A 27,985-nucleotide genomic window follows, 5' to 3' on the forward strand; every position below is an offset into this window, starting at 1 on the left:
AAGGAAGAGAGAGAGAGAATGGAAGACCGGGAGCCCGGAAAAAGAGGCGTGACTGAATATTGAACTAGGTGTTATTTTTGGAAGGCCATGGGCATGCACGGAGAGCACCGCCCAGGCCTGCCTTCTGTCACCATGGCGATGGCTGCTCGAGAATGCGGCTGCATGGAAAAAGTCTGCAGGACAGACAGGTGGTACACAGGAGAGTCCTGTGGCACCGCGCCGACGGTTCTTCCCCCGATCACCCTCCCGCTCCCCGCTGGCATTTCAAACATTCGAGGCCCGCCCCAATAAAAAAAAAACAAAACCTCAATTTTAAACGCACGGAACAAAGCACCGAACGGAGGGACAGGTAGTGACGGCTACCGCCGTGCCAAATTCGGTGCGTCTGCATGCTGTCTTCGGCTTGTTTGTAAATGGGTGAAAGGGAAGTTCCCAGACCAAAGCCAAGCTGAAGGGACAGGCGGAGCCGGGTGGTGCGACTTCCCCTGCCAATTAGTCGGGGAAAGTTGTCTCCTACATCACCGCCGTCCTATTTAGGACGGAAAGGAGGCTTTTGTTTGGAGACGGGACGCTCCTAGGTCACGCGAAATGAGTCGGGGAAGGTCGTAGCCGTCAGCGGATCAGACCAGGTAGAAAGACACGGATTTGATGAGCAACGCACACGGCACTACAAAGGGTGGAAGGTGAAGATGGACCGTTTCCAAACGCTCTCCCCAACGTTAACCTGGAGTTCAGACCACCACACGCCACAATATCCTCTACACGTACTTACAAACAGCGCAGAGAGCCGCACATATGTTTTAAATAATTGTTTTTTTAATTCATTTTGGTAGCGGAAAGCATACTGTATACATAAAATACCCTTGAGATTTCTATAAATATGTAATAGTAGAGAAGATACAAGATTTAGGTTACTGTGTGCCTAAACTAGGAACAAAAAAAAAAAAAAAAAATTTAAAAAAAGTAAAGGGAATACAATCAGTCTTTTTAGCAGAGCCGACGCAGAATAAGGCACAAGGAAAAGGTGTTTTAGACACGTGATCATGCGTTCATATACAACAGGAAAAAAGTGTTCCAAGGTATCCATGACACAATGAACAAAAAAAAACCTCAGCTATCCGATATTAAGTGCATGCGTTAGAAAGACATTTTTCACACAGAGAAGTAAGCCTTTGACAAGATCAGACCTCTCCGTTTTTTGGTCGTGTACATAAGGTTTATTAATATATTTATGATTGAATGTTATTTGTATTAATTATTTTTGTTCTCTTAGACCAGTGGTTCTCCCAGCACCCGAATCTCTGCATGTGTGTTTAATTCTATAATCAAATAATGTAACACACCATATTCAATACGTCAGGTAATAATAACGCCCTTCGTGGGCTGTGTCGGGTGTTCTGGCGTGAAACACACGTTAAAAAAAACAACAACCCCCCACCCCCCACCCAGACTCCAGGGAAACCACGCGTGGAACTGGGACTTGCCCTTCTCGGAAGCAGATTCCGTCTGGCCTACGCAGGAAAGTGCAGGAGGCAAAGGCGCTCGAGTCCCATCTCATGCGAGACTGGGAAAACTCGCTGATAACGTGGGAAAATCCTTTGGTGTCGTCGTGCCGTTTATTGCTGGTCTTCATCTGCTCAAACCCTACACCAACCCCTGACTGCGAGGACAGGTATTGCTGTGTGCTTAACCAAGGATATGACGCTTTTGCGATTGTGCCACGTGCTTCGCGATGGTGCGGAATTCAATTTCGCCCCGTGAGGGAAATCCTCGTTCGGATAACAAAACCGTAACAATAAATAAAGAGCTTCGATTCAAATGATTCCACTTGCCTAAAGCATCGTGCATGCGCTAATTTGCAGGGTCTGATTTCTCGGGTAAGTCTTCAGGCTAAGTGCTTTACAGTAACCGGGAACCTTTTGCATCTCGGCTAAAGCTCTCCGTCTGCTAACCCAATGTGCATTGTTCAGCGGCACTGGGGTGTGATGGTTCGGGGAGGTAGAGGTAGTCAGAGCTCACTGACAGACTACGCACTAGGAACAACAACAGATAATTAAGGCATATATATATATATATATATATATATACACATATATATATACACACATATATATATACACACACACACACACAGCATATCAAACACACATATTTATGTAAAGATCACTACAGACATCTTTATATGGTTTAAAAAATGAAAAAACAACACCGTGGTCTAGTCATAGGTCTAGGTAATTCACACATTCCTACACACGTCCAGCCTTTCGCAGTTACTGTAAACAAACATGTGACCGACTTGAAAAGATATTGATGAGAAGCACGTAGGAACGAGGGGATTGCATCCTGCTTTGTGCATGCAGCAAGGCACTGCAGTGTTGCGGGACAGTGACACGGTGATCTGCGCGGGACAGTTTGGCTACTGAGCACTACTCTGGCCAACAGCCTTGGTCCAGAACAGCCTTGGTCAGTATACACATCACCAAGAGAACATTTCTTCACAAAGTCTTGGTCCACAGAAGAGCAGTTCTATTTAAGGCAAGACCAAAAAAAAAAAAAATCAAAACACCTAAAACAACCCCCCCACCACTCCCCACAAAAAAACAAACCATAACAAAGAAACAAAAAAACCCAGAAACAGTCAATGATGGTGCGTTTTATACACCTCATGGAATTTAAGGCCTTTCATGTGAAACATTCAGTCAACTGGAGTTTTGTTTGAATAGTCCATGTCTAGGAGCGCGAGGCGGAGGAACAGCGCTTCTCTGGGAAGACATCTTGGTCCTTTCTTCAGTCAGGGATCTTGAGGGTCACCTATGAGTGGCTGCTATGGCCAGCGGTGCCTGACAAGTCATTCCTGATGATTTCATTCACTGGGAACACAAGATTACACCAATGAATTTTAAAATACAATATATATCATTAGCTATGAATGATGCAGTGAGTGACATAATGAATGATGAAATGCCAGCACTGACAGATTTCTTTTTAAATATAATGTTTACAAATGACTGGTCTTCATCATGAATAGTGCAAACAGCACCATGACACTGGCCTATGAATCAAAACCTACACGGTGAGACACACGTCCATGGTGTGGAACTTTAGTGTGTGTGTGCGTGCATGTGAATTTGCTAGATGCAGGCTGTTTTCTGTTATAATCTTATGGTTCGGCACTGCTGTTACAAACTCACATAAAAGAAAATAATCACTCCTGACACGTTTAAAAAAAAAACCCCAGAGATTCCTGAAGATATCATCTCTACCCTCCTCCCTCCCACCAGAAATGGCCTATTCTCAGTTATTTGCTAAAAGACTAAAGCAGGAAGAGCGTTAAACATGAAGATTTATCGCTGAAATATAACTCTACCACCTCTGCGGCGCGAGTGTTTGCAAGCACCAGATAACGCATGCAGTGCAAATGCTAAATGCATTAACGTGATAGACGTGATGGGGATTAGCAGACTGGATATTCAGCCTGGTTCAAATTTCATCCTTCAGGAACGTCAGTACTTCAGGAGTGTCAGTACTTCAGGCACGTGGTTTACTGTCCCGACTTACAGGTTCAGTTACAGACGTGCTCTAGTTAAATAAGATGGATTGATGCAAAAAGTTCATGTTTAAACATCTGTAAATGGGAAACTTACAAACATAGATACGTACTGTATCGTGCATAAAATATTACCAAAATAAGTGTAGCAAAATGATTTGCAAAAATAAACAAACAAACAAACACTCAGATAGAGAAATGGGTAGCTAGCTAGATGGTTAGACAGATAGTAAGAATCACTCCACTACTGAAATGAGGATCAGCTGAACTGGTGTACATGACGGCGGACTGGCTGTTCCCAGGTGTGTGTCGTGTGTTTCCCACTGCCCCAGCCAGACAGAGGCTAAAGAAGGAACCTTCATGAACATGCATGAGTACACACACACACACACACACACACACACACACACACACACACACTAGAGGAAGTGTTTGTATTGTCTGTGGTGCTGCTCGGAGCAAAGCAGGCATTTACAGCTCCTCCCTGCAGCCAAAGCTCACAGTCACATGACCGGGGTGCCTCGCTGGGGGAAAGTTCGCCCTTGGCAGTGTGACCCGCCTCCTGAGCACCTGAAGCGGCGTGCACACTTCCTCTTAATGCTCGTCAGGCGCAGTAACGGTTGGGCTTTCTCCGTAAATTTCACACCTACGCGGCGACCACAACACTGCTCTGTTTTGCTTGATCAACTAATAGTTTCCATTTTCCAACCCTCAGCTTTTCCACTGATACAGAACGCATGAGAGCTGGAAAAAAGATGAGAAAGACAGAGAGAAAAAAGTGAGATCGAAGCCAGCGAGGTGTCCAAAGTCCTCCAATCAAGCTCTGTTGACATTCACGAAGCCACCACAACAGGATGCTGCAAACTGTTAAACCTCAAAGCAACGCGCACGGCTAATTATAACCCCGTTAATATTGTCTAGACGGCTGCCAGCTTGGTTTGCAAGACATTTGTTCATAGTACAGACAAAAGACAAAAGAAAAAAAATAAATAAACAACAGAGAAATGATTGTCACGGCAAAATAAGACAAAATGGCCGGATGTGGAGGTGTTCCTGGACGCTGTGTACACACAGTCCAGGTCAAATGCAGTCCTGTCCTGCTAAGTTCACCTGATGCCATCCGATGCAACAATCCGTCATGTTAATAAGTGATACAACTATATGTCCGTTCTCACGGTGCTCCTAAAATAAGCAGGCTTCAGGCACAAGGATCACACGCTCGTTCCTAGCCGTCCCGCTTTCCTTCTGAGGTGAGCCATCTCAGGATGTAGCACGTTTTATTGCCCAAGTTCGGCCAGGTGTGTGTGAGGAGCTTTGAACTGCCCGTGTATGAGAAGTCCATGATAGCGTTTCTTACAGGTGACGGTGGATGACTGTGGAACTGGACGGGTTTAGGGAGTGAACGCTGACTGACTGATATCTGATTATGAGATGGACATCGTTTGTGGAAAAGAAAGAAATGGAAAAAAGATCAAAAGGCACCAAAAAAAAAAGAAAAAAAGAAAAAGAAGTAAATCGGAAAGGCAGACAAAACCAGATAAACACACACACACACACATATACACACACACACACACACACACACACAGACACACACACACACACATACACACATATATATACATGCGCACACAGACCAACTCAAAATTCTATACACAGGTACACACACACACACACACACACACAGAGACAAGCAAGCCTGGTTACAGACTGGGCATCTCCGAGTGTGACAGAACACAGAAGGTCTGCATTATTAAAACGTGCGTCCACCCTACAGAGCCCCAGCCTGTGATACTGTCACTGCCAACATGATACACACACACACACACACACACACACACACACACACACACACACACACACACACACACACACACACACACACACACACACACACACACACACACACACACACCGATCCCCCTCCTTTCCCCTCCGGGTGTGGCACATGGATCCCGCGCACGTTCAAGCCATCATTTAATCTTGCCCGTCCAGGCAGAGGCTGTCGACTGACGCTCGCCCCTCTAAAAATACCCCGCGCAGGAATTCAGGTTCTGCTCCAACTGGTCAGAGCAGCCGCGTCACTTTACTGCCATGACAGTGATGCACTGTCAGTACTGATGTCATTTCCGCTCAGTTTCCACTACTGATAATTCATCAGTTGTTGGGTCCATGGAATGAAAAAAGGCAAAAAAAAAAAACCCTGGAAAATCATCTAATAATGATAACAATAGCACAAGCTATTAGCAAACAGGAACTGTTCCTCCTCTACCAGAGTCCACAGATCTGTAACCGCCCTTCTCTGTCGCTCAGTCGTCTCATCTACGTGGTGAAAATGACTTTGGAAGCACCGCTTGTGCATGAACAAAAGTTCGAAGTTAAAGAACTGATTTCACACTACATGGACATCCAGCACTGTGGCTGCCACAACCGGTCATTGTGTAAGCATGTAAGCCTGAAGAAGCAACACTTCTAAAGACGTCACGCCACTGAAGTCCGACACGCTCTGGCACAAGCATCGTGTCTGCTTTGCCACGCGTCCGAAGCCTGTCGGAGCACCATTGGGAATACGTGAGGGAGGGGAGGACTCTCCCTGTCTTTTCCCAGGTTCTCAGGCGCAAGGGCCGGCGTGAGGACGCGAAGAGGCGAGCGAGAGCGAAGTCCCGGAGACATGCCGGCCGCCCGGCCACGGGAAGTTTCACGGCCTCGTGACGGGTCCTGGCCGACGTGTCCGACAAACGGCAGGCGGGCGTGAGAAAGAGAGAGTTGGCGAGGCAGACGATGAGGGACAGAGGGATGAGGTGAGAGAGAGAGAGAGAGCGCGAGAGAGATAGGGTGGGGGCGGGGTGAGACAGGAACGATGGGAAGAGCTTGTGATTTGGCTGGGATGGATGACCACTGCGTCCGGGTGTCCTTGGCAGGACAGCGGACCCCGGTGCGGGAAAACGGCGGTGGTCCGTTTCCGAGGAGCTCGACTGCTGGGTCGACCGATTCGCCAGGTTGGACTCAGTGTTTTGGCCTCGTGGGAGTAGTCCACGTCATGGTGTGTGTGACACAGCCGGCTACGATCGTCACAAACACAACACTCTTCTCTCTCCAGCCCAGCCGAGAAACACACCTCAAAGCACCTAGGGTCGGCATCGGTGTTTATTAAGAGTCAAACTGACGTCAATATTTTCATTCTCTTTAGTTAGAAAATTCCGTGTCCAGTCATGGGAACAGTCCTCTCAAATGTCAGACGTCAAACTGCGTGTTTTGGGCACTGCTGTCAGGTCGTGATACCCTAGCAACGTTTTGCTCTGAAATCGTATATGTTCAGTGGAAGGGCAGCTTTCGCGGAAACGCTCTAACCTCATTTGAACCGCCCGTGAAATTGATTTGGCGAAGGAAGCTGAACTCGGAATGCGATGCAGCACGGGAAGGCCAATTGAATTTCCTGCTCCATATTACTTATTGTTTCCCCACAATATCAAATCTGCCTTCGCTTTCAGCTGAAACGCTAATGGGCTGTGCGTAGCCTCCCACGCACCGGACCCCAGCGCACGGACGGTCCCGGGAGCTGGTGTGATGGCTCTTGCCTTGACCCCGCAGAGTCGACGTCGCCGGGGTCGAGGAGAGGTGTGCGCACCCCAGAAAGTCGGCGTAGAAATTACGTGTTTTTTTTTTTTTTTTGTGGAATCCACAAGGTCATCCGCCGGCAGTTACTGCCCTCCGAGGAAGGCGGCGGTGATGTGGGAGGGCCAGGGCTTCGCGCGTGGAAGCGTCTAGCTTGGAGACCGACAACGGTGAGATGAAAGAGGCACACAGATAGGGTAGAAGCCACACTGGCAGCGTTAGGCCTCGTAGCATGGAGTCTCGTCAAACCCCTCCTCACTGGGGCGTTCCCGCCACCCCGCTGTGGGGCAGGAAGACGGAGACGCACCCGCCCTTACCCTCCCGGGTCCAGGTGCGGGGACACACCTGTCTGGGCGAGCCTGGAGCTGGTAGCGGCATGCCGCCGAGCTCGGCAGTCCCGCGGGCCCGATCAATTCCACCGGTTGCCCGGGTGAGGGTGGAAACCCAAGAGGCAGCAGAGTCTGCTCAGCCCAGACAAGAAAGAAAGAAAAACAAACCCCTGCCACACACACACACACACACACACACACACACACACACACACACACACACACACACACACAGTGCGAATCTGACTCTCCGCTGATGGGATAGAGGGAACGCTAGAAAGACAGGAGCTCCAAAATTAGCCAGCCAATCTAATCCCAACAGCTGCCTCCCGCTCCTGTTTAGCTTGGCCGCCTCTGAATCGGAGCCTCTCTGCCTTTGATCGGCGGGTCCTGGTGTGTCTCCCTATCGCCCTGTGCGTCCCTCCCTGCGTCCCTGTCTAATGCCCCTCCCCTACCTTTCCCTGGCTCACTTCCTCCCTGTCCCGGGGGAAAGCAGGGTGTGTGTGCTGGCAGGCCTCCCTCGGGTGTGTGTCTGTGGGCGGGGGGGGTGTTTACATGGTTAGGACCTGCTCTCCTGTGCCCTAATCAGAGATGTGCTGAAATGATTCACAGTTTGCTGCACTGTACAAGCTCTCTCTCTCTCTCTCTCTCTTTCTCTCTCTCACACACACACACACACACACACACACACATTTACAAAACCTTTACACAACTAATAGCCAGCAGCCGCGACTCCACCATTCAGTCTTGTACATCATCGACAGTGACCAAACGCTTCGAGGCCATTTAACCTTAACGGGGCTCCTCGCCTGAACAAACAGCGTCCCTCGCGAGCTCCGGAAGTTTCCTGCACCTTTGAGGCACGTATGGGCCACAGCGATACGCGTTTGGCCAGGGTTTGCGGCGCACTCCGCACGTGCGTTTGATGAACGCCGACCTGGGGAGACGGGAGAGAATAGCCATCTCGCGCTTGACCATGGCAGGAGAAAAAAAAAGAGAAAAAAGACAAGCTAAAGCGTGAGCATGTTGAAGCAATCACGCTCCAGCGCGCTAGAAACCGAGTGAGATTTTGGCACTGCGCGTGCTTTTAATGGGATTTATGACATCAGTGCTTATACCGTGCGTCTTTAAATCACCTGTTCAGTGTCAGGCTCGATTTCAGTTTCACACTTTGCTCCCCAAAGTTCACTCTCTCTCCCTCCCTCTCTCTCTCGCTCTTTCTCTCCTCCTCTTTCTCTCCCTCTCTCTCTCCCTCCCTCTCTCTCTCGCTCTTTCTCTCCTCCTCTTTCTCTCCCTCTCTCTCTCCCTCCCTCTCTCTCTCGCTCTTTCTCTCCTCCTCTTTCTCTCCCTCTCTCTCGCTCTCTCTCTCTCTCTCTCTCCCTCTCTCTCCCTCACTCTCTCTCTCTCTCTCTCTCTCTCTCTCTCTCTCCCTCTCTCTCTCTCTCTCTCCTCTCTCTCTCTCTCTCTCTCTCTCCCTCTCTCTCTCCCTCTCTCTGTATGCTTGGCCTGCGTGTGCTCACACCCCAATGCTACAGATCGGGCGAGTGTCTCACTGCTGCTGCCCGGAATGGTTTAAAAACGCCACTTGGGAGTGACAGGGTGACCATGGGGGGAGATGAAGGCTACCTGGTCCTCTTCCTCCGTACCCTTCATACCATCGGGCCGACACGTGGAAGTTCTGAAATACCCATTCAGTATCACACAGTGGGAGAGTCCGTGAGGGAGTGAGGAGCTATGACCTTTACACACACACACACACACACACACACACACACTCACACACACACACACACACACACACACACACACACACACACACACACGCATGCTTAGATGAAAACTGTGAGTCATATTCCTGCCTATTGCAACTCCTAACGGAAATAACAGACACCATTTTACCCTGTGATTTTAAAACACACACACACACACACACACACACACACACACACACACACAGAGGGAGAGAGAGGGATCAATCTGGCACCATCATGTGTCAGTCTCAACCTTCACCAGGTTATGGCTATGCGATTTCATCACCTGCAGATTTAATGCAGGTTTCTGGTTCTGGATCTGTGCTCTCCCTGTCTGAGCGTCTTAGCAGAGGCAGGCACTTCGCTTCCAGTGTAAGTATCACGGCTTCAACATAAACACCATTGCCTCCACGCACAAAGACGCCCCCGCCGGCCTTGCGCCACAACACCAGTGGCCCATGGCCTTGTCGTAGGTGCAACAAACGAGGATGTCAAATACGGCCCTGGCGCTGATCTCTGAAAATCCTTGTCGGTCTTGAGGCACGTTATTCAGCTGCTGTAGCACACATGCCTCCTGTGAGCAAAGTGTAAGGGGTTAAACCTCACCAGAACACCTCAGAGGTCAGACTGGCTGAGAGGGAGTTGTGATCCCCAGTTTTTCTGGTGTTTTAATGCTGTCCTGAGCTCCACACGAGCCAAGTTCTCTAATAAAACACTTCTCTCAAGAACAACCACGCAAATCACGCTTTAAAGTCCTTCCTGTTGTTCCGGACCGGCTCGTGCGGGGACGCTGCAGTCGTGTCAGGGATTATTCGGCCCTGAAGTAATTCATATTAGTTATTGGTTACATAAGTGGAAGTGAGATGAAGGCGCGCACATGTGCAGTGGACACTTTTACGAGCACAAGGACTGATTGGGATTTCAAACACGGCTGATTCATGAGTGAGCCGGAACGCCTCGAGCTTGCGCTGTTAATAGCAGCCCCACGATGACAAGTCACTGAACCGGAGCTCCCTAAATCCCCCGCTAAACGTGAGGCCTCTCAGCGGCATGCTCGCTTTTATTGGGGGGGTGTCGTTTTTTTAAAATGGCTTTAACGGACACACACAGAGCAGCGCACACTGAGCCTCTGTGTGAATGTGAGGCAACAACAATGGCATTGTGGGAAACTGGAGGAGAACTTTAGAAGCTGGAGCACTTTAGAAGCTGGACTTCCTCAACCTTCTCACTTTTTCCTGTCAGCCTGCCTGGCTTTGTGTGTGTGTATGTGTGTGTGTGTGTGTGTGTGTGTGTGTGTGTGTGTCTCCCCTCTCAGTTTCTCAGATCAAGGTGTGTCGTGTCCAAATCCTGAGACTGGACTCCACCTCTCTAGACAGGCCTCGGGGGTTCGGAGAAAGGAGGCCAGAGAGAAGCACTGTGAGGGAACTCGTGTGTGAATCCTCCCTACAGCTTCAGCCCCATGTCTCCACATCACTATACTCGTGTGAGTCCTCCCTACAGCTTCAGCCCTGCGTCTCCACATCACTATACTCGTGAGAATCCTCCCTACAGCTTCAGCCCTGCGTCTCCACATCACTATACTCGTGTGAGTCCTCCGTACAGCTTCAGCCCTGCGTCTCCACATCACTATACTCGTGCGAGTCCTCCCTACAGCTTCAGCCCTGCGTCTCCACATCACTATACTCGTGAGAATCCTCCCTACAGCTTCAGCCCTGCGTCTCCACATCACTATAGTCGTGAGAATCCTCCCTACAGCTTCAGCCCTGCATCTCCACATCACTATACTCGTGCGAGTCCTCCCTACAGCTTCAGCCCTGCGTCTCCACATCACTATACTCGTGCGAGTCCTCCCTACAGCTTCAGCCCTGCGTCTCCACATCACTATACTCGTGCGAGTCCTCACTACAGCTTCAGCCCTGCGTCTCCACATCACTATAGTCGTGAGAATCCTCCCTACAGCTTCAGCCCTGCGTCTCCACATCACTATACTCGTGAGAATCCTCCCTACAGCTTCAGCCCTGCGTCTCCACATCACTATAGTCGTGAGAATCCTCCCTAAAGCTTCAGCCCTGCATCTCCACATCACTATACTCGTGCGAGTCCTCCCTACAGCTTCAGCCCTGCGTCTCCACATCACTATACTCGTGCGAGTCCTCCCTACAGCTTCAGCCCTGCGTCTCCACATCACTATACTCGTGCGAGTCCTCCCTACAGCTTCAGCCCTGCGTCTCCACATCACTATACTCGTGCGAGTCCTCACTACAGCTTCAGCCCTGCGTTTCCACATCACTATAGTCATGAGAATCCTCCCTACAGCTTCAGCCCTGCGTCTCCACATCACTATACTCGTGAGAATCCTCCCTACAGTTTCAGCCCTGCGTCTCCACATCACTATAGTCGTGAGAATCCTCCCTAAAGCTTCAGCCCTGCATCTCCACATCACTATACTCGTGCGAGTCCTCCCTACAGCTTCAGCCCTGCGTCTCCACATCACTATACTCGTGCAAGTCCTCCCTACAGCTTCAGCCCTGCGTCTCCACATCACTATACTCGTGCGAGTCCTCCCTACAGCTTCAGCCCTGCGTCTCCACATCACTATACTCGTGAGAATCCTCCCTACAGCTTCAGCCCTGCGTCTCCACATCACTATAGTTGTGAGAATCCTCCCTACAGCTTCAGCCCTGCGTCTCCACATCACTATACTCGTGCGAGTCCTCCCTACAGCTTCAGCCCTGCGTCTCCACATCACTATACTCGTGAGAATCCTCCCTACAGCTTCAGCCCTGCGTCTCCACATCACTATAGTTGTGAGAATCCTCCCTACAGCTTCAGCCCTGCGTCTCCACATCACTATACTCGTGCGAGTCCTCCCTACAGCTTCAGCCCCACTTCTCCACATTAACAAGCCCGGCTGGGCCACATGCGCTTCGCTTGGCTGAAGGCAGGAATGTGCGACAGTCTGCTCGCCCGAGGGGGGCGACAGCAGCTTCCGGCTGCAGATCTCTCAGGCCGAGAGAAATGAGAGACAAGAAGGAGGTAGGCTAGCCAAGAGCAGCCAACCCCACCCCCTCAAAGAAACTTCACCACTTCTGCTTCCTGCGTTTGTAACCCCAAACACTACACCGGTCAGGGCTTCAGTGCAGATGCCCAACAGTTTCCAAAATTAACTACACAGCATTGCACAAAAATGTGTATGATGTCTGAATAATAAAGTTGGCATTTAGGAAAATATAAAAATATATTTAACAGGATTTTAAATGCGAACAGCTGCAGCTCATGGCTGGCGATAAAGACAAAATTGCTCATCAGATTAGGGAATAATTTTCAAAAGCGCTGGTTTTAAGTGCAAAGATGTGTATCAGGAAAAAGACAAACTCTAAGAAGCTGTCTGAGAATGCCAAAGGAATGAAAGTGTTCCAAAATGAAAAATCCTTGTGAAGGAAAAAAACACACACACACACACACACACACACACACACACACACACACACACACACACACACACACCACCCATGAAGTGGGAGATGCAAGGCCCAGTACAGCCTAGCCTCTGCTCAGTGAAGAAAACCACAGATGAATCCATCATCTTTGGGTTGTGGGTACCAGCAGAGCTCTGGGGCACGGAACACGACTTGGGCCAAGTTAGGGCCAAGCCGCAGGCTGTCTGTCCGACTCCCCGGGCGGGGCTTAAACCCCTCCCCTTCCTTCTCTCCCTTCCACCAACCCACAACCTTCAGAATGGACCCAGGAGCCCCGGGGCCCCCGTTCTGTAACCCCCTCGGCACTTATACGCAAGGCGCATGCTGCGATCACCACACACATAAACATCGCCCGTCTGCCTCCTGCACGGTAGCGGCCTCCCCGCGTTCCTGCGCACATGTGTTTTTCGGATTCCGCAGAACCACTTTCAAACATTTGCACTTAATAACGTCGACAGCATGGATTCATCAGGGGAGAAATACGCTCGGATCTTTGGGCCAACGCGAGGCAGACACGCCGCTCCAACCGCTCTCTGGTAAAGAGAGAAAAACACTGGGACAACCATATCCCCCCTCCCGACACCCCCCCACCCCTCTCAGGAAAGAAAATCTGGTTTCCGATCCACTGCCTTCGATGTTCAGACATGAAGAAACCCCAATTTGCTTGGACGGCGACGTGCTTACGCACCGCGTGGATTCCACGGCGGTGACGGGCGCGATAATGACGGAACGGCTGAAACTGGACGGCGCTGAATGAACGGCGATGCGGAAAGAAGCCTCGCGTGCCGCGGAGAAGCCCGGCGGGCCAGACGGAGCACCACGCCTCCCACGGGGACAGCGCCTGGGCCCAATTGAAAGAAGATGTCTGACACGGTGCCAAAAGGAGCCTTCTAATGTCATCCAGTACCTGTTCGGGCTTTTGTGTCAGACTTTTTAGCCCTATCAGTAATAAAACTCCGATGCCGATGAAATCATTACGTGGTCATTACATGCAATGCAACATCACAGTTGTTAACGGTCGGGTTGACCTGTGCATGCGAGCCTGAACTAATCAGTCAATCAGTCAAATTCACCTTTCTGACGGGTGTCTGTTTAGAGCTCCAGTTCTCTTGCAGAGTCTGGGACTTTTTTTTGGAACTGGGAAGACCACTGCAGGTAGGAACGTTCACTCCTCCAGCCAGTGGTCCAACACACTCTTAAACGGTCATCATTTCCATATTTAGCAAAGCTTCTCACAGGCCAGAGAGCGACACCAAGGTAGAAGTGGCCTGTTGTTGTTTTCTCAGGTTATAAATCGCGCCCCGTGCTTTTCCAGATGTAACGTCCTTAGCAGAAAATAACAAAAGCAGAAATTTTAATCAAAGCCCTATTGGTTTGTTTTTTTTAATGTTTCCAGCGATGGCAATCGCTGTTACAAATCTCTGAATGTGCTGTTCTTACGGTTCATTCTGGCCTCGTTCGCCGTCATCTCACCACCCGTAAGCCCTCTGAGGACGCCGTTTACGTATTAGATGATTTTTTCCAACAATTACAAAAGTTCTCAAAAGCCCGCGTCCATTTCTCAGCCATCGTTCAGCAGAGTGCCAGGAAAACAGGATTCCTGATACGAAAACTTCGCAATAACAACAAGGAACGCCACATCCTCTCCCGTCATAAATAATGAAGGAGCCAATCACCCGTCCCTTTTACCTGTCCTGTCGGGCTCTGCACTTAACCAAAAGGAAGCCCCCCCCCCCACCCCCACCCCCAAGCTCTCGCTTCCATGCTTCCTGTTCAATTAGCTCCACCCTCTCCCAGCCAGCCACAGAGGTCAAAGTTGAGCGCGGTAAAAGCCAAGATCCTAACCGCAGGGCTGTCTCCATGTCCCGGCAGACGGTTGAGCACCAGCTCTCAGCCCAGAGCAGACCCCTCTATTCCGCGAACTTTAGTGACCTCCACCCCCCCCACCCCCCGACCATTAACGCTCCTGACTACTCAACCAGCTTGCCTGCTCCAGCACCCACCCCCTTGCACCGAGCTCGTGGCGCTACGTTGATGTTAGCGACTCAGCAGGTTTCGGCGTGGACGCGCACACGCTCGCGCTCTCCTTCATCATTAGAGGTTTTGCGCGGACTCCTGCTGCCCGGGAGCCCTGCCAGCATGCGTAAAAGTTTCCATGAGGAAGGCCGCGAATCGCCCCGGCAACTGGGGGTGGGGGTTGTGGTGTGTGTGTGTGTGTGTGTGTGTGTGGGGTGGGGGTGGTAGGTTATGGGACTGAGAGCAGGGGGATCCTCTGAAATTTAAGAGCCCTGCTCTATTTGGATGGGCTGGGGGCAAGAGAGAGGAGGTGGAAAAGCGAGAGAGAGAGAGAGAGAGAGAGAGAGAGAGAGAGAGCGCTGACAGGACAGAAAACAGCACTAGATGAGGAGCAGAGACGCAGGATAAACTGAGTTTGTACAAGGCCAAGGTGTTGTCCCATCAGAGCCAGAGAGCTTCCATTGTCAGGCTTCAGGACATGAACTCAACGGAGCGGCTGGGGGCCGAGCAGGGGCTGCCCGGAGACGCGGCCATGAATGGGGGCTGGAGTACGGAGGACAGTCCAGCCGGGGAGAACCCACCGCTGGGATTAGTGCCCGCGATTTCAACCCCTAACGCTGGGGGATAATGAGGAAAGAGACAAATGCCAGGGCCCTGTGCTCACACACACACGCAGACACACACACACACTCTCACACACACTCATACACACACACACACACACACACACACACACACACACACACACACACACACACACACTCTCTCACACACACACACACACACACACACACACACACACACACACACTCTCTCACACACACACACACACACACAAAGCATGAGATCACCCGTATAGCGTCTCCTCCGCTCCAGACTAACAGCCTAACTAGCAGCCGAAGCGAGGCTGACGCGAGAACTCCCGCTAACTCTGCTACTGTTCCCACTGCTCCCCCCGGCCAGCGTTCCTACCTTCCCGCTCCCTGCCACGTTCCCGCTCCAGGCATCGTAAATCGCGTCGTCCCGCAGCCGGGACTGATCCCTGTCGGAAATCGCCGGCTGCATCACACGAGCGTCACAAACACCACCTTACCACGGGGTGCTGGGAGAAAGACGCTTCCTGTCCAAAGACAGGGTGTGGTGTGGTTTTTTTTTGGTTTTGTTTTTTACTGCAGACGCCACGAAGAACTGTGAAAGTTCCTGAAATTGTCTCAGGTCATGACCTTGGGCTGTCCCGCCTTCAGCGCCAGACAGGACGAGCGTTCCGTTTAGTTAAAGCGGCCGACGGCGTTAGCGGAGTTTTCCGCAGAGAGCAAGTGAAAGACGAGAACAGCGATGACAACATATGTCCTACAACACTGCATCCTCTCACGCAGTTAGCAGCACACGCGGGGGTTTGGGAACCGAGCTGAGAGTTGGGGAATTTTAAAGGGGTTCATATAGAAATCTCCAAGACACACACACACACACACACACACACACCACCTCTGAGGCCCTGTTAGCGCAGTAGCCGGGCGTTGAGAACTTGAGTAATTTCTCGGGGGCTGAGCGAGGCTTTCGGCCAGCTGCGTTGAGGGCGGTCGGGGGCGGCGCGGACCCGTGCGTGGGTGTCTGGGAGAACCCGGGCGTGCGTCCAGAGTCAGACTTCCACCGCAGCCCAGGGGCCCCCCGAGCCGAGCCATGACTCCGAGGGGTCCCTTCCAGCCCGCCGGCTGATCTCATCTGCCTCTCCGAAGCGGCCTGCCGGGGTGGGAGAGGAGGGCTTCGGGAGCGCGCGCGGGGGTGCGTGTCGACGTTATTTGTCTCGCTTCTTGGCTCGTCATCTGAAAGTGCTCAAAGCTTGGGGGAGGAGCCGGGGAGGAGGGTAGCTGGAGGATACAGTTACCACCACACACTTACCAGGACTCCAGCAGCTGACCACAGACGCTTAGACAGGCATTAGGGCGCGAGATGGCGGCCCCCGGCTGAGGGGTTGTTTTCTGTTTTTTTTCATATATATTTGGAGGCATGCTCCGGAGGGACCGCGCCAATCAATACGCATTCCTACAGCTCACTTAATGCGACTGTAATCACAGACTGGATGCATCTAGCCAGGGGGCGGGGCCACAGAAGCCACAGCTGGTGTGACAGAAGATGAGGGGGCGGGACAGACACGAGGTCACTTCTCACAACCCGCCCACAGCACGGAACGCGCAGAACCGAGACAGAAACGAGGTGGAACGCCGCCGCCACGTTTAAAAGACTCGGAAGAGCGGCCTCCGTGCCGCACCGAGTTCGCTGCTCGCAAACGAAACGCATGTCAGGCAAAAAAAATTACATTTGACTTGATACCTGAGGGATTATTGTTTTATTTCTTGCCAAATAGGGGACGGAGGCTGGTCTTCCACTGACAAGACAAAGATGATAAACGCTGGCTGAAGAGTGTGACGTGACCTGACGTTCAAAACGTCACAGCTGACCGAGTTTAAAGCGATTAACAGGACCGATGACAAATAGATGATCTGGAGTTTCTGGGCTTTGTTTATTTATGGGCTAACAGCATGGAGATGACAGATTTAGTGAAAGCTGCACTCTAACTCAATTTCTGCTTAGAGCTTAAATACCCTCGCCCACTCAGCCGGCTATACGGATGCACGTGAACACACACACACAGACACACACACAGACACACACACACAGAGTCCCATATGACGCTCCCTCTCTCAAGAGCACAATAGCCACCTCTAACCTCTCACCGTTGGCAATAAAAGCATGCTGTTCACGGGCAGAGGTCCAGGGGTGGGGTGCGACACTCCTGCTTTAAACCCCCCACGTCTCGCCGGGCGGTGCTGGAGGGCAGTGTGCTCCACGGACCGCCCTCAGGGCGGCATGTGACCGGGAGGATACGAGGGCGGCAGGCAATTAAAAGAGGAAAGGCAGCAGGGCTCTGGGCCAAACACCCAGCGCCCCCACGGGTATCGGCGGGCGCAGGGGCAAGGGGACCCCGGTGACCCCCCAGGATCCCTTGATGACGCCAGCTCAGCGCTGGAGGTCCCCGCGGGGAACCCGAATGAAAACAAAAGTCCCCAGCCCCCCCCCCCAAATCAAATTCAGGAAAAATAAACCCGATCGAGCGCCAGTCGCCTCAGGAAGCCCCATGCCATTGTTTCGCTTCCTTCATTAGGGCTCATGTCGAATGCCGCGCGTGTGCCCCTGTTTTTGGCTGGCCGCTCCCAGACCGACCTCTGACCCTCGCGTCTGCCATGTTTGGACAGACGGCTCGAAAATCCCACAACGCTAATTTATAGCCGAGCGGGCCAGTAAATCCCGTGTGTGAGTGCGCGCGTGCGCGCACACACACACACCTGCAGCCAGCACGGCTCAAATAAACAGCTTGCAACAAGCCTTAACGTAACCCTCTGTGGGAACGAGTCATCAGAGTAAACAAGCCACACACAGCAGGCAGAGCAGAGTCTGTTTGCAAGGCCCAGGGCAAACCGGCCTGTGTCATCACACTTTCATCACTGGTCCGAGCTCTCCGCGCCACGGGGACGTTCGGGGAATTTCGGAGGTGGCACACAGACAGGAGAGGTCTAGCGGTTTCCAAGAGTCGCATCGCACGAGGGTTTTGCGGAGCTACGGGAACACGTTGAAAGCTGGGATCTGAGTCCTCGAGGTCTGGCAGGACCAAGGGAGGAGATCATTCTAGAAACTTCTCCGCGGTTTCGCGTTGAAGACGTCGGAGCCTGAGAGTGCAGGACTGTCCGTCTAAAAGGACCACGCGGGACGCGAGCGAGGTTAAGGGGTGTTCGCTTCTGGCAGCAGTGACTTGGTAACCTACCATCATCCAGAGTCATCTGGTCGAGCTCCTGTGGCTCTTGCTTGATGGTGACGGCCAGCGCAGGGGAGCTGCTGTCCTCCGACAGCAGGGTGGGTGGGCTTCCTCTGGGCTGGGCGGAGCCGTAGGCGGGCAGATAGGGGCTATCCGCTGCAACGCCGGGCGTGGAGGGGTGGGAGGCCGGAGAGGACGAGGGGCTGCTCCCAGGGTAGAAAGGGTGGTAGGAGGGGCTACCGAGGTGGGGGCTACCCTGGGGGTGGGCCATCGCAAGGGAGGTGTGGTCAGGGGAGCTGGGCAAGGGCAGGGGGGCGGCACCGCCGGGGAAGGGGACAGGTGAAAGGTCATGGAGCTTAGGGCTGGAGCCGGGAGAGGAGCAGGGCAAGGGGGTGGGACGTGGTGGGCAGGGGACATAGCTTCCCACCACGCAGGGCTCCGCCTCGCCCAAAGGCATCGTGGGAGGCAGTCTCTGCTGGCCGTAGTACGGGTTTGAGCGCATCCTCGGGGCACCCTGGGATTCGTAGTCGTCCGCCGGCTCCGTCTTTATCATGGGGACTGCAAAAGAAGAGGCGATAGGGGCCGTGAGTGAGGGAGGGAGGGAGCGAGGGAGGGAGGGAGGGAGGGAGGGAGGGAGGGAGGGAGGGAAAGTGAGGGGGGGGGGTTTGAGGAGATGGTGGACGTGGGTGCAGGCAAGGCGGGAGGCTGGCAGGACAAGACGGGCGGGGTTACAGGAACGCAAGCACGGTGCCGGGGTCGGGATCGCCCTCCTGGAACTTTGCACCGACTCTGATCCCAGGAAGGAGCAGAGGTTATCAAAAAAACAGGAAAAGCGGAGAAGAAAAGGACAAAAAAAAGAGGGATGAGTCATCAGAGAAGTGGGCAGCTGGGTTTAATAAAGGGAAGGCCTGTTTGCTTTGGACAGAGAAGCCGCTCTAATGTGCTATAAAAGAGCAATTCGAAAGGGAGCTGCCGCGACCCGGCGGGCCTGCCACTCTGAGGGAGAGAGGGAGAGAGGGAGAGAGAAGGATTCAAGTTTGATTAGCCGCTTACAGGCGGGTGACCTGCGTCTGCAGGGAAACATAACAGAGGGAATCCCAGAAAACCACGCGGTTAACCCTTTGCTTTCCACCGCCACTACTGAGCCTGCGCACCAGAGCTGGCTTTTAAAGAGGAGATTTTACAGTAACGTTACACTCCTTAATTAAAACTACAAAAAACAGAAGAGAAGAACATTAGAAGAACAGGGATAAATATTAAGAATAAAAGAACCAGTGAGGGCACTATTCTGTCTTTTCCTGAGCCCCGGGTAATTTTTGTGACTACGGTTTGCTTCGTACCATCTCCGCATGTCATTGACGACGTGGCTCCTTCACACCCTTGGCCCGTGTGTGTGTGTGTGTCCCCAGCGCGGTGTGCATTTACGTCATTGCCGTCTGTTCTAAGTGGCGTGGGAGTGCTCCGGGTGTCTCCGCGGTGTCCCGCCCACTGCTCCCTGGAAGCACGCCTCTCCCAAAGCCCTGCCCCTGGAGCCCCAGCACCTCCCTGCTGGGCCCCGGAGGCCACGCCTTCCCGCTTCTGGTCTATCAGCCCCGGGGCTCGCCTACAGCACCTTGAAAATGCTGCCCTCCGGTTAGGTAGGACAAGCCGCTTGCCCTCAGTCCAAATGGGAAATTTGCATTTGGATTTGTAATGCCAGCCTAATATACATTGTTGGAAAACAAACCGATCAGCACAAACGGGATATTTATGATGCTTTTAAAACATGTGACCAACGTGAACATTTCTGGACTGAATAATGCTAATCTGTGTTCAAAAATACCCGCCCCCCCACCGACGGCCACACGAAAGAATCACGGTTCAAAGATGTGGTTTCATTTGAACAAAGGCGAGGTTTACGCTGCATCTGAGCCTCAGCCGTCTCTAATCTGGTTTCAGAGCCTCCCTCTGTGTGATGGGATAAGCCTCAGCCACACCCTTAATCCTCCATGCCGTCACCTCCTTCTCCCGGCCTCCTCTCGTGTTTCTCCTCAGGTCCGCGGATCCGGGGCCCGAGGCCGGGATCGGCTGAGCGCTCCTGCCTACTCCGATCTCGGGGAGTCTGCCGTGCGGTGTGGCGGGAAGGTTCACGGCGTGGTCTCCTCCCCGGCCGGGTTTCACTTCCTCGTAGCCTTCAGCTGTGTACGGTTACCTTCTCCAACGTTGTTTTCCTCTGCCTCTTTCGTTCTCTCGCTCTGGGTTCTCTACGTCTCACGCTGGGCTCCCACACAAAGGTCATCTGGTCTGGAGGGGATATTTTCTAAGTGTGCCTGTCCGGTGGGGAACGGGAACACCACGGGACATGCGCCAGCGGCGTTACCACGGCTACACGGCGTGTGGCCCGTCATGCTTCGTCTCCAGCGTGAGTGCTGATTTAAACTGTGCGGTAGACCCAATTATTTTGATACCAAAAACAAAAACAGATCTGTGGATTTGCACATACAAGTGCGTGCACAAAACCTGGCAGAAAAGCCAGTAACGCACGTATCAGCGTGCGGCCTCTCAGCGTCTTTGATGTCCGGGACAAAGAGGAAAGAGTGGGTCTCCATGTGACTCAAGCGACTCTTAATTACGTCACGAGTGCTTAGCCGTAATTACAAGCCCCATGGCAGGAACAATCTGGCCGGCAGCTGGTGGCCAGTATGGACCAGTTGGTTCTGTCTGTCACTGCCCCATACCCACGCCAACCTTCTACCAGCGAGAGACCGTCCCGTCCCACTCGAGCAGCCTGAGGAGCAGCATGTCCTCTTGCAGAAACCTGGCAGGTACTCCGTCTCCAGACCCGGGCACGTTGGCGCTGCAGGACTGCGAACGCGCGCACTCTCGCGCCACGCACAAGCGACACGTGGATGGTTAGACAGTGCCAAGCTGAGATCTGAGGTTCGGTCAAAGTCACTCGTGGTTGGAATATTCCGCAGCTAGTGGTGGCGGCACTGAGCTTTTGGCAACGTCTGATGTGCCGTTTCATTTCTGAGCTCCTCGTACAGGGGTTTTTATTTGTGTTATTCATAGAACCTGATATTGTGAAGGAATCCTTCGGGAGAAGGGGCTTCACGTGGGCGTGTTCCTTAGAGGGAGCGTTTCAGCTTCAAACGCAACAAAAACAAAGGAGGGACACCACGTAGGGTTATTGGGAGCGCGATCGGAAAAGCGACGCTTGCATCCGGGGAGAGGGGAGGCGCAGCCATAGCACATACATGCGCCGACATATCCGGAAAACCACACGCACGCACACACACACACACGTTCCTATTACTGCCGTCAGACTAAGCTCTTTATTTTGATATTCTCTCTAAATCTGGACATCTCACTATCATTTATAAAAATCATTTTATAAAAATCTTCCCTTATGAAGAGACTGCGGCTCGGAAAGTGAACAAAACTGGTTTAACGTCTTAAACCAAAAACTGGTTTAACTACTAAAGAGACCAGCACAGTAACAGCCGTGTGCTGGTGGAATAATAGGGTTCTGCTAAAGTCCCTCATCGATCAAACTTATCTGCCCCAGTCCAGTTAAGTGGAGAATGTCATTGCCTGTGTGTGTGTGTGTGTGTGTGTGTGTGTGTGTGTGTGTGTGTGTGTGTGTGTGTGTGTGTGAGGGAACTGACTCACAACAGAAACAGCTTTAGATAGCATCAGCAATAATGCATATCCTACACGCCACTCAGCCAAGATAAGAAACAAATCACGTTTACATGACCCAAACAATACGTCTCTCCGGAGATGAACACACTCTGATAAATGACAGTTCCTGAAAACTTGCCGAGCGGCGTCAGTGGACAGTGTGCCACTTGCGCGGGCCGAGCTCGCCGTCTAGCTGTCCAGAACCCCCCCTGTCGTCGTAAGTAGTGTCAGAAGCAGGTCCGTTTGCACGTTGCTGCTAGACTTGTGTTTATGTGCTCATGAATGGAAAGTGAGGGATCTTTTCACTGCCTCCCACAAACCACAACATGTTTGTTTCAACCTTCCTCTTTTTAAAGAAAGTGGAGTTAATTTTAGAGGTGGTTTTTCACAGCCGGTGGCTTTTTGTTGCCTCTGCATTCGTGTGTATGTGTGCGGTTGTCGTATTTTTCTTTCCGGTAGTCAGACACTGCAGCGTGCACAAGATGTTCTTCCTGAGAAGCATCAATGACCACAGTTGTGCTTGAAGTGGTCTGCAGACAGGACACACTCACACACGGAAGACAGCGAGTGATGACAGAGACCGCACCAAACCCCTGCCTTTACACACACACACACACACACACACACACACACACACACACACACACACACACACACACGAACATGAACACGAACACACACACCTCTTTCTAGTGACCTGCTAGCTACACTGGTACTGTTTGGGTCATGAGATAATTGATGAGAGCATTTTCTCAAAACAACGGAAGGTCACGTGGAGGCTCAGTTTGAAAGAAATAGAAAAAAAAAGAAAAAAAAGTATCGAGAAGACACCTCCCTCCCCCACGCTGCGGCTACGTCACACGCGGCTAAGTCACATGCGGCCGCGTCACACGCTAAATATCTATTTATGTGCGTCTCTGCAGGCACCTGAAAGATGACCAACACAAACCACACACAGCGACAGATGGGCTGTGGTCCTAACGGCACACCAGCCGGCCATTTCTAATGAACAGTCGCCTCTAGCAAAGTGGGTGCTAAGTGTGTATTTATATACACAGGGAAGGTCAAAGGGCAAAGCACTAAAGCAACGTAGGTATCAAGTTATCATTTCCCTACGTTTCCCTGACATGTTTATTGCTGTGCTGCATTGTTGTGGTATGCTAAGGTAAAAACGTTACAGTTGTGGCTGTTTGTGGGTGTGTGTGGGTGTGTGTCTGTGTGTGGCTGGAGGTGTATGTGTTTACATGTGCGGCTTCAGCTACGTGTGGTACAGCCTAGTTTTAAGCCCCCACAGACACGGGGAGTGAGGCACCGTGACTCTACAATCTCAAATTCAACTCTTAGTCTCATCTTAGCCCACCACCATGTTGAAACACCAGTACTGAGGTCTTAGTCAAGCACCTCCTGCGTTCCACGCACACGTATGGGACACCTAATCCGAAGCGCCGAACTTCCTTGAAATGACTGGAATGTCGCAGGTAGAGTCATCAAAACCTGTCCCTAATAAAACAGGATCTTCCCATATCGGAAAACAAAGCACTGGCGCTCCCGCTGAATTGATAAGGGACGCAATCCGATCCATATTTCCGCACACATAACTCCGTACACACGCTGGGTTGCCGCAGTGGAGAGAAGGATACAGTAGCGAATTTAACCAAACCTGTTTCAAGAGAAACAGCACAGAAGTTCAATAAGGGCGTCGTTCTCTCTGTCTCCATGGTAACAGCCGTGGTTGCAGGGGTCGGTTTAGCATTTGGTTAGCCTGAACATGTTACATGAGCCCCTCTTGCATTCGTGTTTTTTTTTTTGGTTTTTTTTGGGGGGGGGACGTTCAAATAAACAGACTGGAACTTAATCAAACCAGCTGATCAGTGTCTCCACTAACGAGACCTCTGGTTGTATTTAATCACAGATCCGTTCACATTTTTGGCATGGCGAATGGTTAACAGTCCGCCCGGCGACGAAGCCGCAGCCCAAAGTTCCCCCGCGCTGGGAGCAGCATGCCATGGTGCGTCGTAGGTGAAACAGCAGCTCCCGACCAGCTCTGTACCAGTTTATTCTCCGCCACATTAGTGGTTTTGGGTGGATGCGCGTTTCTAACGGCTGCTGCTCCGTCATGCGAGGTTGAGCGTGGGCGTGGGGGAGTGATGAGATTCTCTTCAGGTCCTGGCATGCCGAGATGCGTGAGCAGGCCTGGAACCACGTGTGTGTGTGTGTGTGTGTGTGTGTGTTGGCGAAATTCCTCTACATAAACACCGCCTGTGGGCTCTAGCAGTTTAACCGCTACACCTCACTGCAGGAAAACGCAACACCGCAGTAAAGCAAACAGAACGGCCTCCTGTCCTGCGCCTGCCGGTCACGGGCCGCCGGCGCTAAGCTACATGTGTCCTGTGCACGTTCTAGGGCTTTCCAGGGCACGGCAGGGGGTCCGCGATGCATCACGCGTGTCGGCCTCCGGGGGGATGGGGGGGAGGTGTGGTTAGCGAACGTTTGCTAGCACACGGAGCGTCTCTGGGACGGCAGGAAGTGAGCAGGGATGCCGGGGGTGCTTACTGCTCGGAGGAAGGTAGGTGAAGCACTGGTATTGACTCCTCTTCCTCTTGCTGTTGCAGACGTAGAAGCTGACGGGCACGGCACTGGCTATCCGCTGGCTCCGGTACGGCGGGATCTCCACCACCAGGGAGGTCTGCGTCACACGAGACAAAATGGAGCATTAACTGAGCCCTGAGCGTACTGGGGAGCATCAGATCTTGGATTAAATCTCTTTAAATACGTCCATAAAACAATTACTGTTTTAAAGATCCCGTCACCACGACAACTCTGTCAGCCTGGTGGAAAGTGAACGAAATCAAACAAACATTGCTGGCAACTTACAAACACACCAATGAGGCAACACACCTCTGTACACACACCTCATGTCCTCCAAAAAAGATTTATTGTCTCCATCACCATTTCAAAAACAACTTTCAGTGAAATAATACAAAAATATTCTACAGATTGTTATCAATTTCTGAAATTCAATATTAAATCAGAGATGTAAAATCCCTTTACGCAACTCACGTCACACAGTGTAAAATGTCCAAACGGGTTTTATCCGACAGACACGAGTTCACGATGTTCTGTGAGTAGCACTGAAGTTGACCTGCAGGCCAAACGTGTGTGATTCACACCGTAACGCTCCAACATCTCCCCCCTTATGACGGATCGCTAATCTATCGAACTCTCACCAAGAAAACTGCTCTGTCCGAGTGGAAATCAAAGCGCTGACTACATACCAGTCAAACGGACCAAACGCGTCACAAGGACACGGTTCACTAGACAGAAAGAGCAGGCTAACAGTCTTTAGAGGTACAGCGTAAAACGCATTGCCTATTCATGATCAGACAATCACTCATCTATGCTGTATTTGTTCAAAAAACGGCTTCTTCTTCTAACCTGGTTTCTGATTAACCTTCTGCTCTGAATCCCACTGATTTGAAGGCCTTTTCCTTCTCATAATACTGTTTGTGTTTTCCGCTCCTGTACGTGTGGCTAATACGTGTGGTCTGAGCGGGCCAGACAGAATATGAGAACGAGTAGGTGAGGAGTGAAAGAAGAGCAAGGGACTCAGGGAGCGATAGAGAGAGAGAGAGAGATAGAGAGAGAGAGAAATAGATTTACTCGGAGAAAATAGTAGGGGATGAGAGTGGGAGGCTATGCTATGTGTGGAGAAAACGGACTCCGGCGGCCCCTAAAACAGGCCTGGGGGGACATATCCCCCCTCTACCCCACGCCTGACTGCTTTTCCAGGCCAGACAGACCGGGGTTTGGGGGGGTGGGGGTGGAGGGGTGTTGACGTCAGCGAGTGTCCGGCTCGCGGCAGACGGGGGCGGAGGGGTGCGGAGTCGTGGAGGAAAGACTTCCTGCTGACTCCACACTCTTTCAGCTATGAGCGTGTCTGCGGGTCAAGGCCAACGAGCCACGCTGTCCGTCTGCCTGTTCACCCTCGACCCCGTGTGTGTGTGTGTGTGTGTGTGTGTGTGTGTGTGCAGACAGTGTTGGGAGAGACAGAAAGAGAGACAATCATGTTTATGCTCTAAATAGCCAAACGGCTCTCTGAGTCTTCAACCTTACACCCCCCTAACACATCTAACACGCACGCACACGTGCACACACACACACACACACTCACACACACACACAAACACAGACCTGCTGTCATTTTCCAGTGTGTGGGTCTAGCCCTAACACCAACCTGCCCTAAAGGCCAATTAGCGTTGAGGGGAAGGGTCACGTTTAATTTAGCAGCTGATGCAATGCGTTTCATTGCTGTAATGAGCAAAAACCACACCTGACAAACAACGGTGACGACAACTGAGTTGCATTGTGGGTCCTGTTTGTGTCGGACCCCAACAAGGGCCAATGGCAGCGTTATAGGATGATGAAAACTGGAAATACCACAAAAGAGGTCTAGCACACACACACACACACACACAAACACATACACACACACACACACACACACACGTACACACATACTCGCCGGTAATCCGATTCTAGCTGGTGTAAATGGTTTGTTTCAATTACACCCCAAACAAAAACTTTTTTTTTCTGGAACATACACACACCAGGAGAATACCACCAAGGCTATAAAAAGCCAGCCAGGAGCTTTCCGCTCTTGTCGTCTCTCTCAGTCTGTGTGTGTGTGTGTGTGTGTGTGTGTGTGTGTGTGTGTGTGTGTGTGTGATATCCAGTAGTAAAGAGGACACAATGAGCAGTAATTTGTGTCTCTGCAGGTTAGCTTGGTGAAAACGTCACTTAGCATTGCGCAAGCTAATCAGGGGCATTTCACCAGAGTAACGACTGAGCAAAGTTACATCACAGAGAGGGGGACAGAGGAAGAGAGACAGAGAGGGATGGAGAGAAGGAGAGAGAGAGCGGTAAGAAAGAGTGTGACCAAACCTTGCATCAAAAAACAAAAGGACATGCACTTACCGGCTTGATCGAGTCCTTGTCAACTTTGGCTTCTGTCTCCCATACATGGTGCCCATCTAAAAGTATGAAATATACACACACACACACACACACACACACACACACACAATCAACAACCCCCCCAAAATAGTGATCATACACTCATTAGTAAATAATCACACTTTCAGGAAAATGCTATGCTGCCCACAATCCAGATTTTATGTAATAATCTATAACTCATTTCTCAATCGTACAGTGAATCATTGTCCCCTGGTATTCTTGAGTAATTCAGTTCATACTGAGGCAGTCGAGATAAAGTCTCTCCTCACTTTCACTTCATCGTCTTATCCACAACTCATCCATCTGTTGTCATCCCTGTTAAAATAGCTTTCATTATCTCGGCATATTGTAAGATGCCGAGGTCATTGTTTCATTCAGCTTGAGGAGGAAAGGAGAACCAGCCAACGACAGAATTTGTTTTCGTACGGAGCCAGCCAATGACAAAAAGCGTTCTCATAGGGAGCCAGCCAATGACAGAAAAGATTCTCGTAGGGAGCCAGCCAATGACAGAAAGCGTTCTCGTAGGGAGCCAGCCAATGACAGAAAGCGTTCTCAAAAGGAGCCACCCACCAACAGAGCATGTCATTTTAAAGTCTAGTATTTTAATCAGGCCTGAAATACCACACTGATCAGTTCCGGGCCACGGAAATGGCAAAAATGTACGGCTTGTCTGGTGCCGCGAGTCGGCCTGACTCTAAAGGCTTTCTTTTGTGCAGCTCTTTTTTTGGGAACGAGGGCGGTTGTGTGTGTTTTGAGACCAC

At 51.5% G+C, this 27,985-nt stretch overlaps 1 protein-coding gene across 6 annotated transcripts in view; it reads right to left on the reverse strand.

Annotated features, from left to right (window-relative positions):
- Nucleotides 1–794: 794 nt before the first annotated feature.
- LOC113581708 (nuclear factor of activated T-cells, cytoplasmic 1-like) overlaps nt 795–27,985 on the reverse strand; it is a 51,624-nt gene continuing 24,433 nt past the window's right edge. For 5 of the 6 annotated variants that reach the window (XM_027017030.3, XM_081722844.1, XM_035528698.2 and 2 more), the window contains 4 exons: nt 27,186–27,241; nt 24,765–24,897; nt 18,558–19,106; nt 795–2,870 (listed from right to left, as the gene is read on the reverse strand). In XM_027017030.3, coding sequence (XP_026872831.3) covers nt 2,812–2,870; nt 18,558–19,106; nt 24,765–24,897; nt 27,186–27,241 — 797 coding nt within the window. In that variant the 3' untranslated portion in view covers nt 795–2,811. The remainder of the gene's footprint in view (nt 2,871–18,557; nt 19,107–24,764; nt 24,898–27,185; nt 27,242–27,985) is intronic. The other variant, XM_035528699.2, reaches the window with a different exon arrangement.

The sequence above is a fragment of the Electrophorus electricus genome, chromosome 11 (genome assembly GCF_041902795.1).
Source record: "Electrophorus electricus isolate QZ-2024a chromosome 11, ASM4190279v1, whole genome shotgun sequence".
Classification (NCBI taxonomy): domain Eukaryota; kingdom Metazoa; phylum Chordata; class Actinopteri; order Gymnotiformes; family Gymnotidae; genus Electrophorus; species Electrophorus electricus.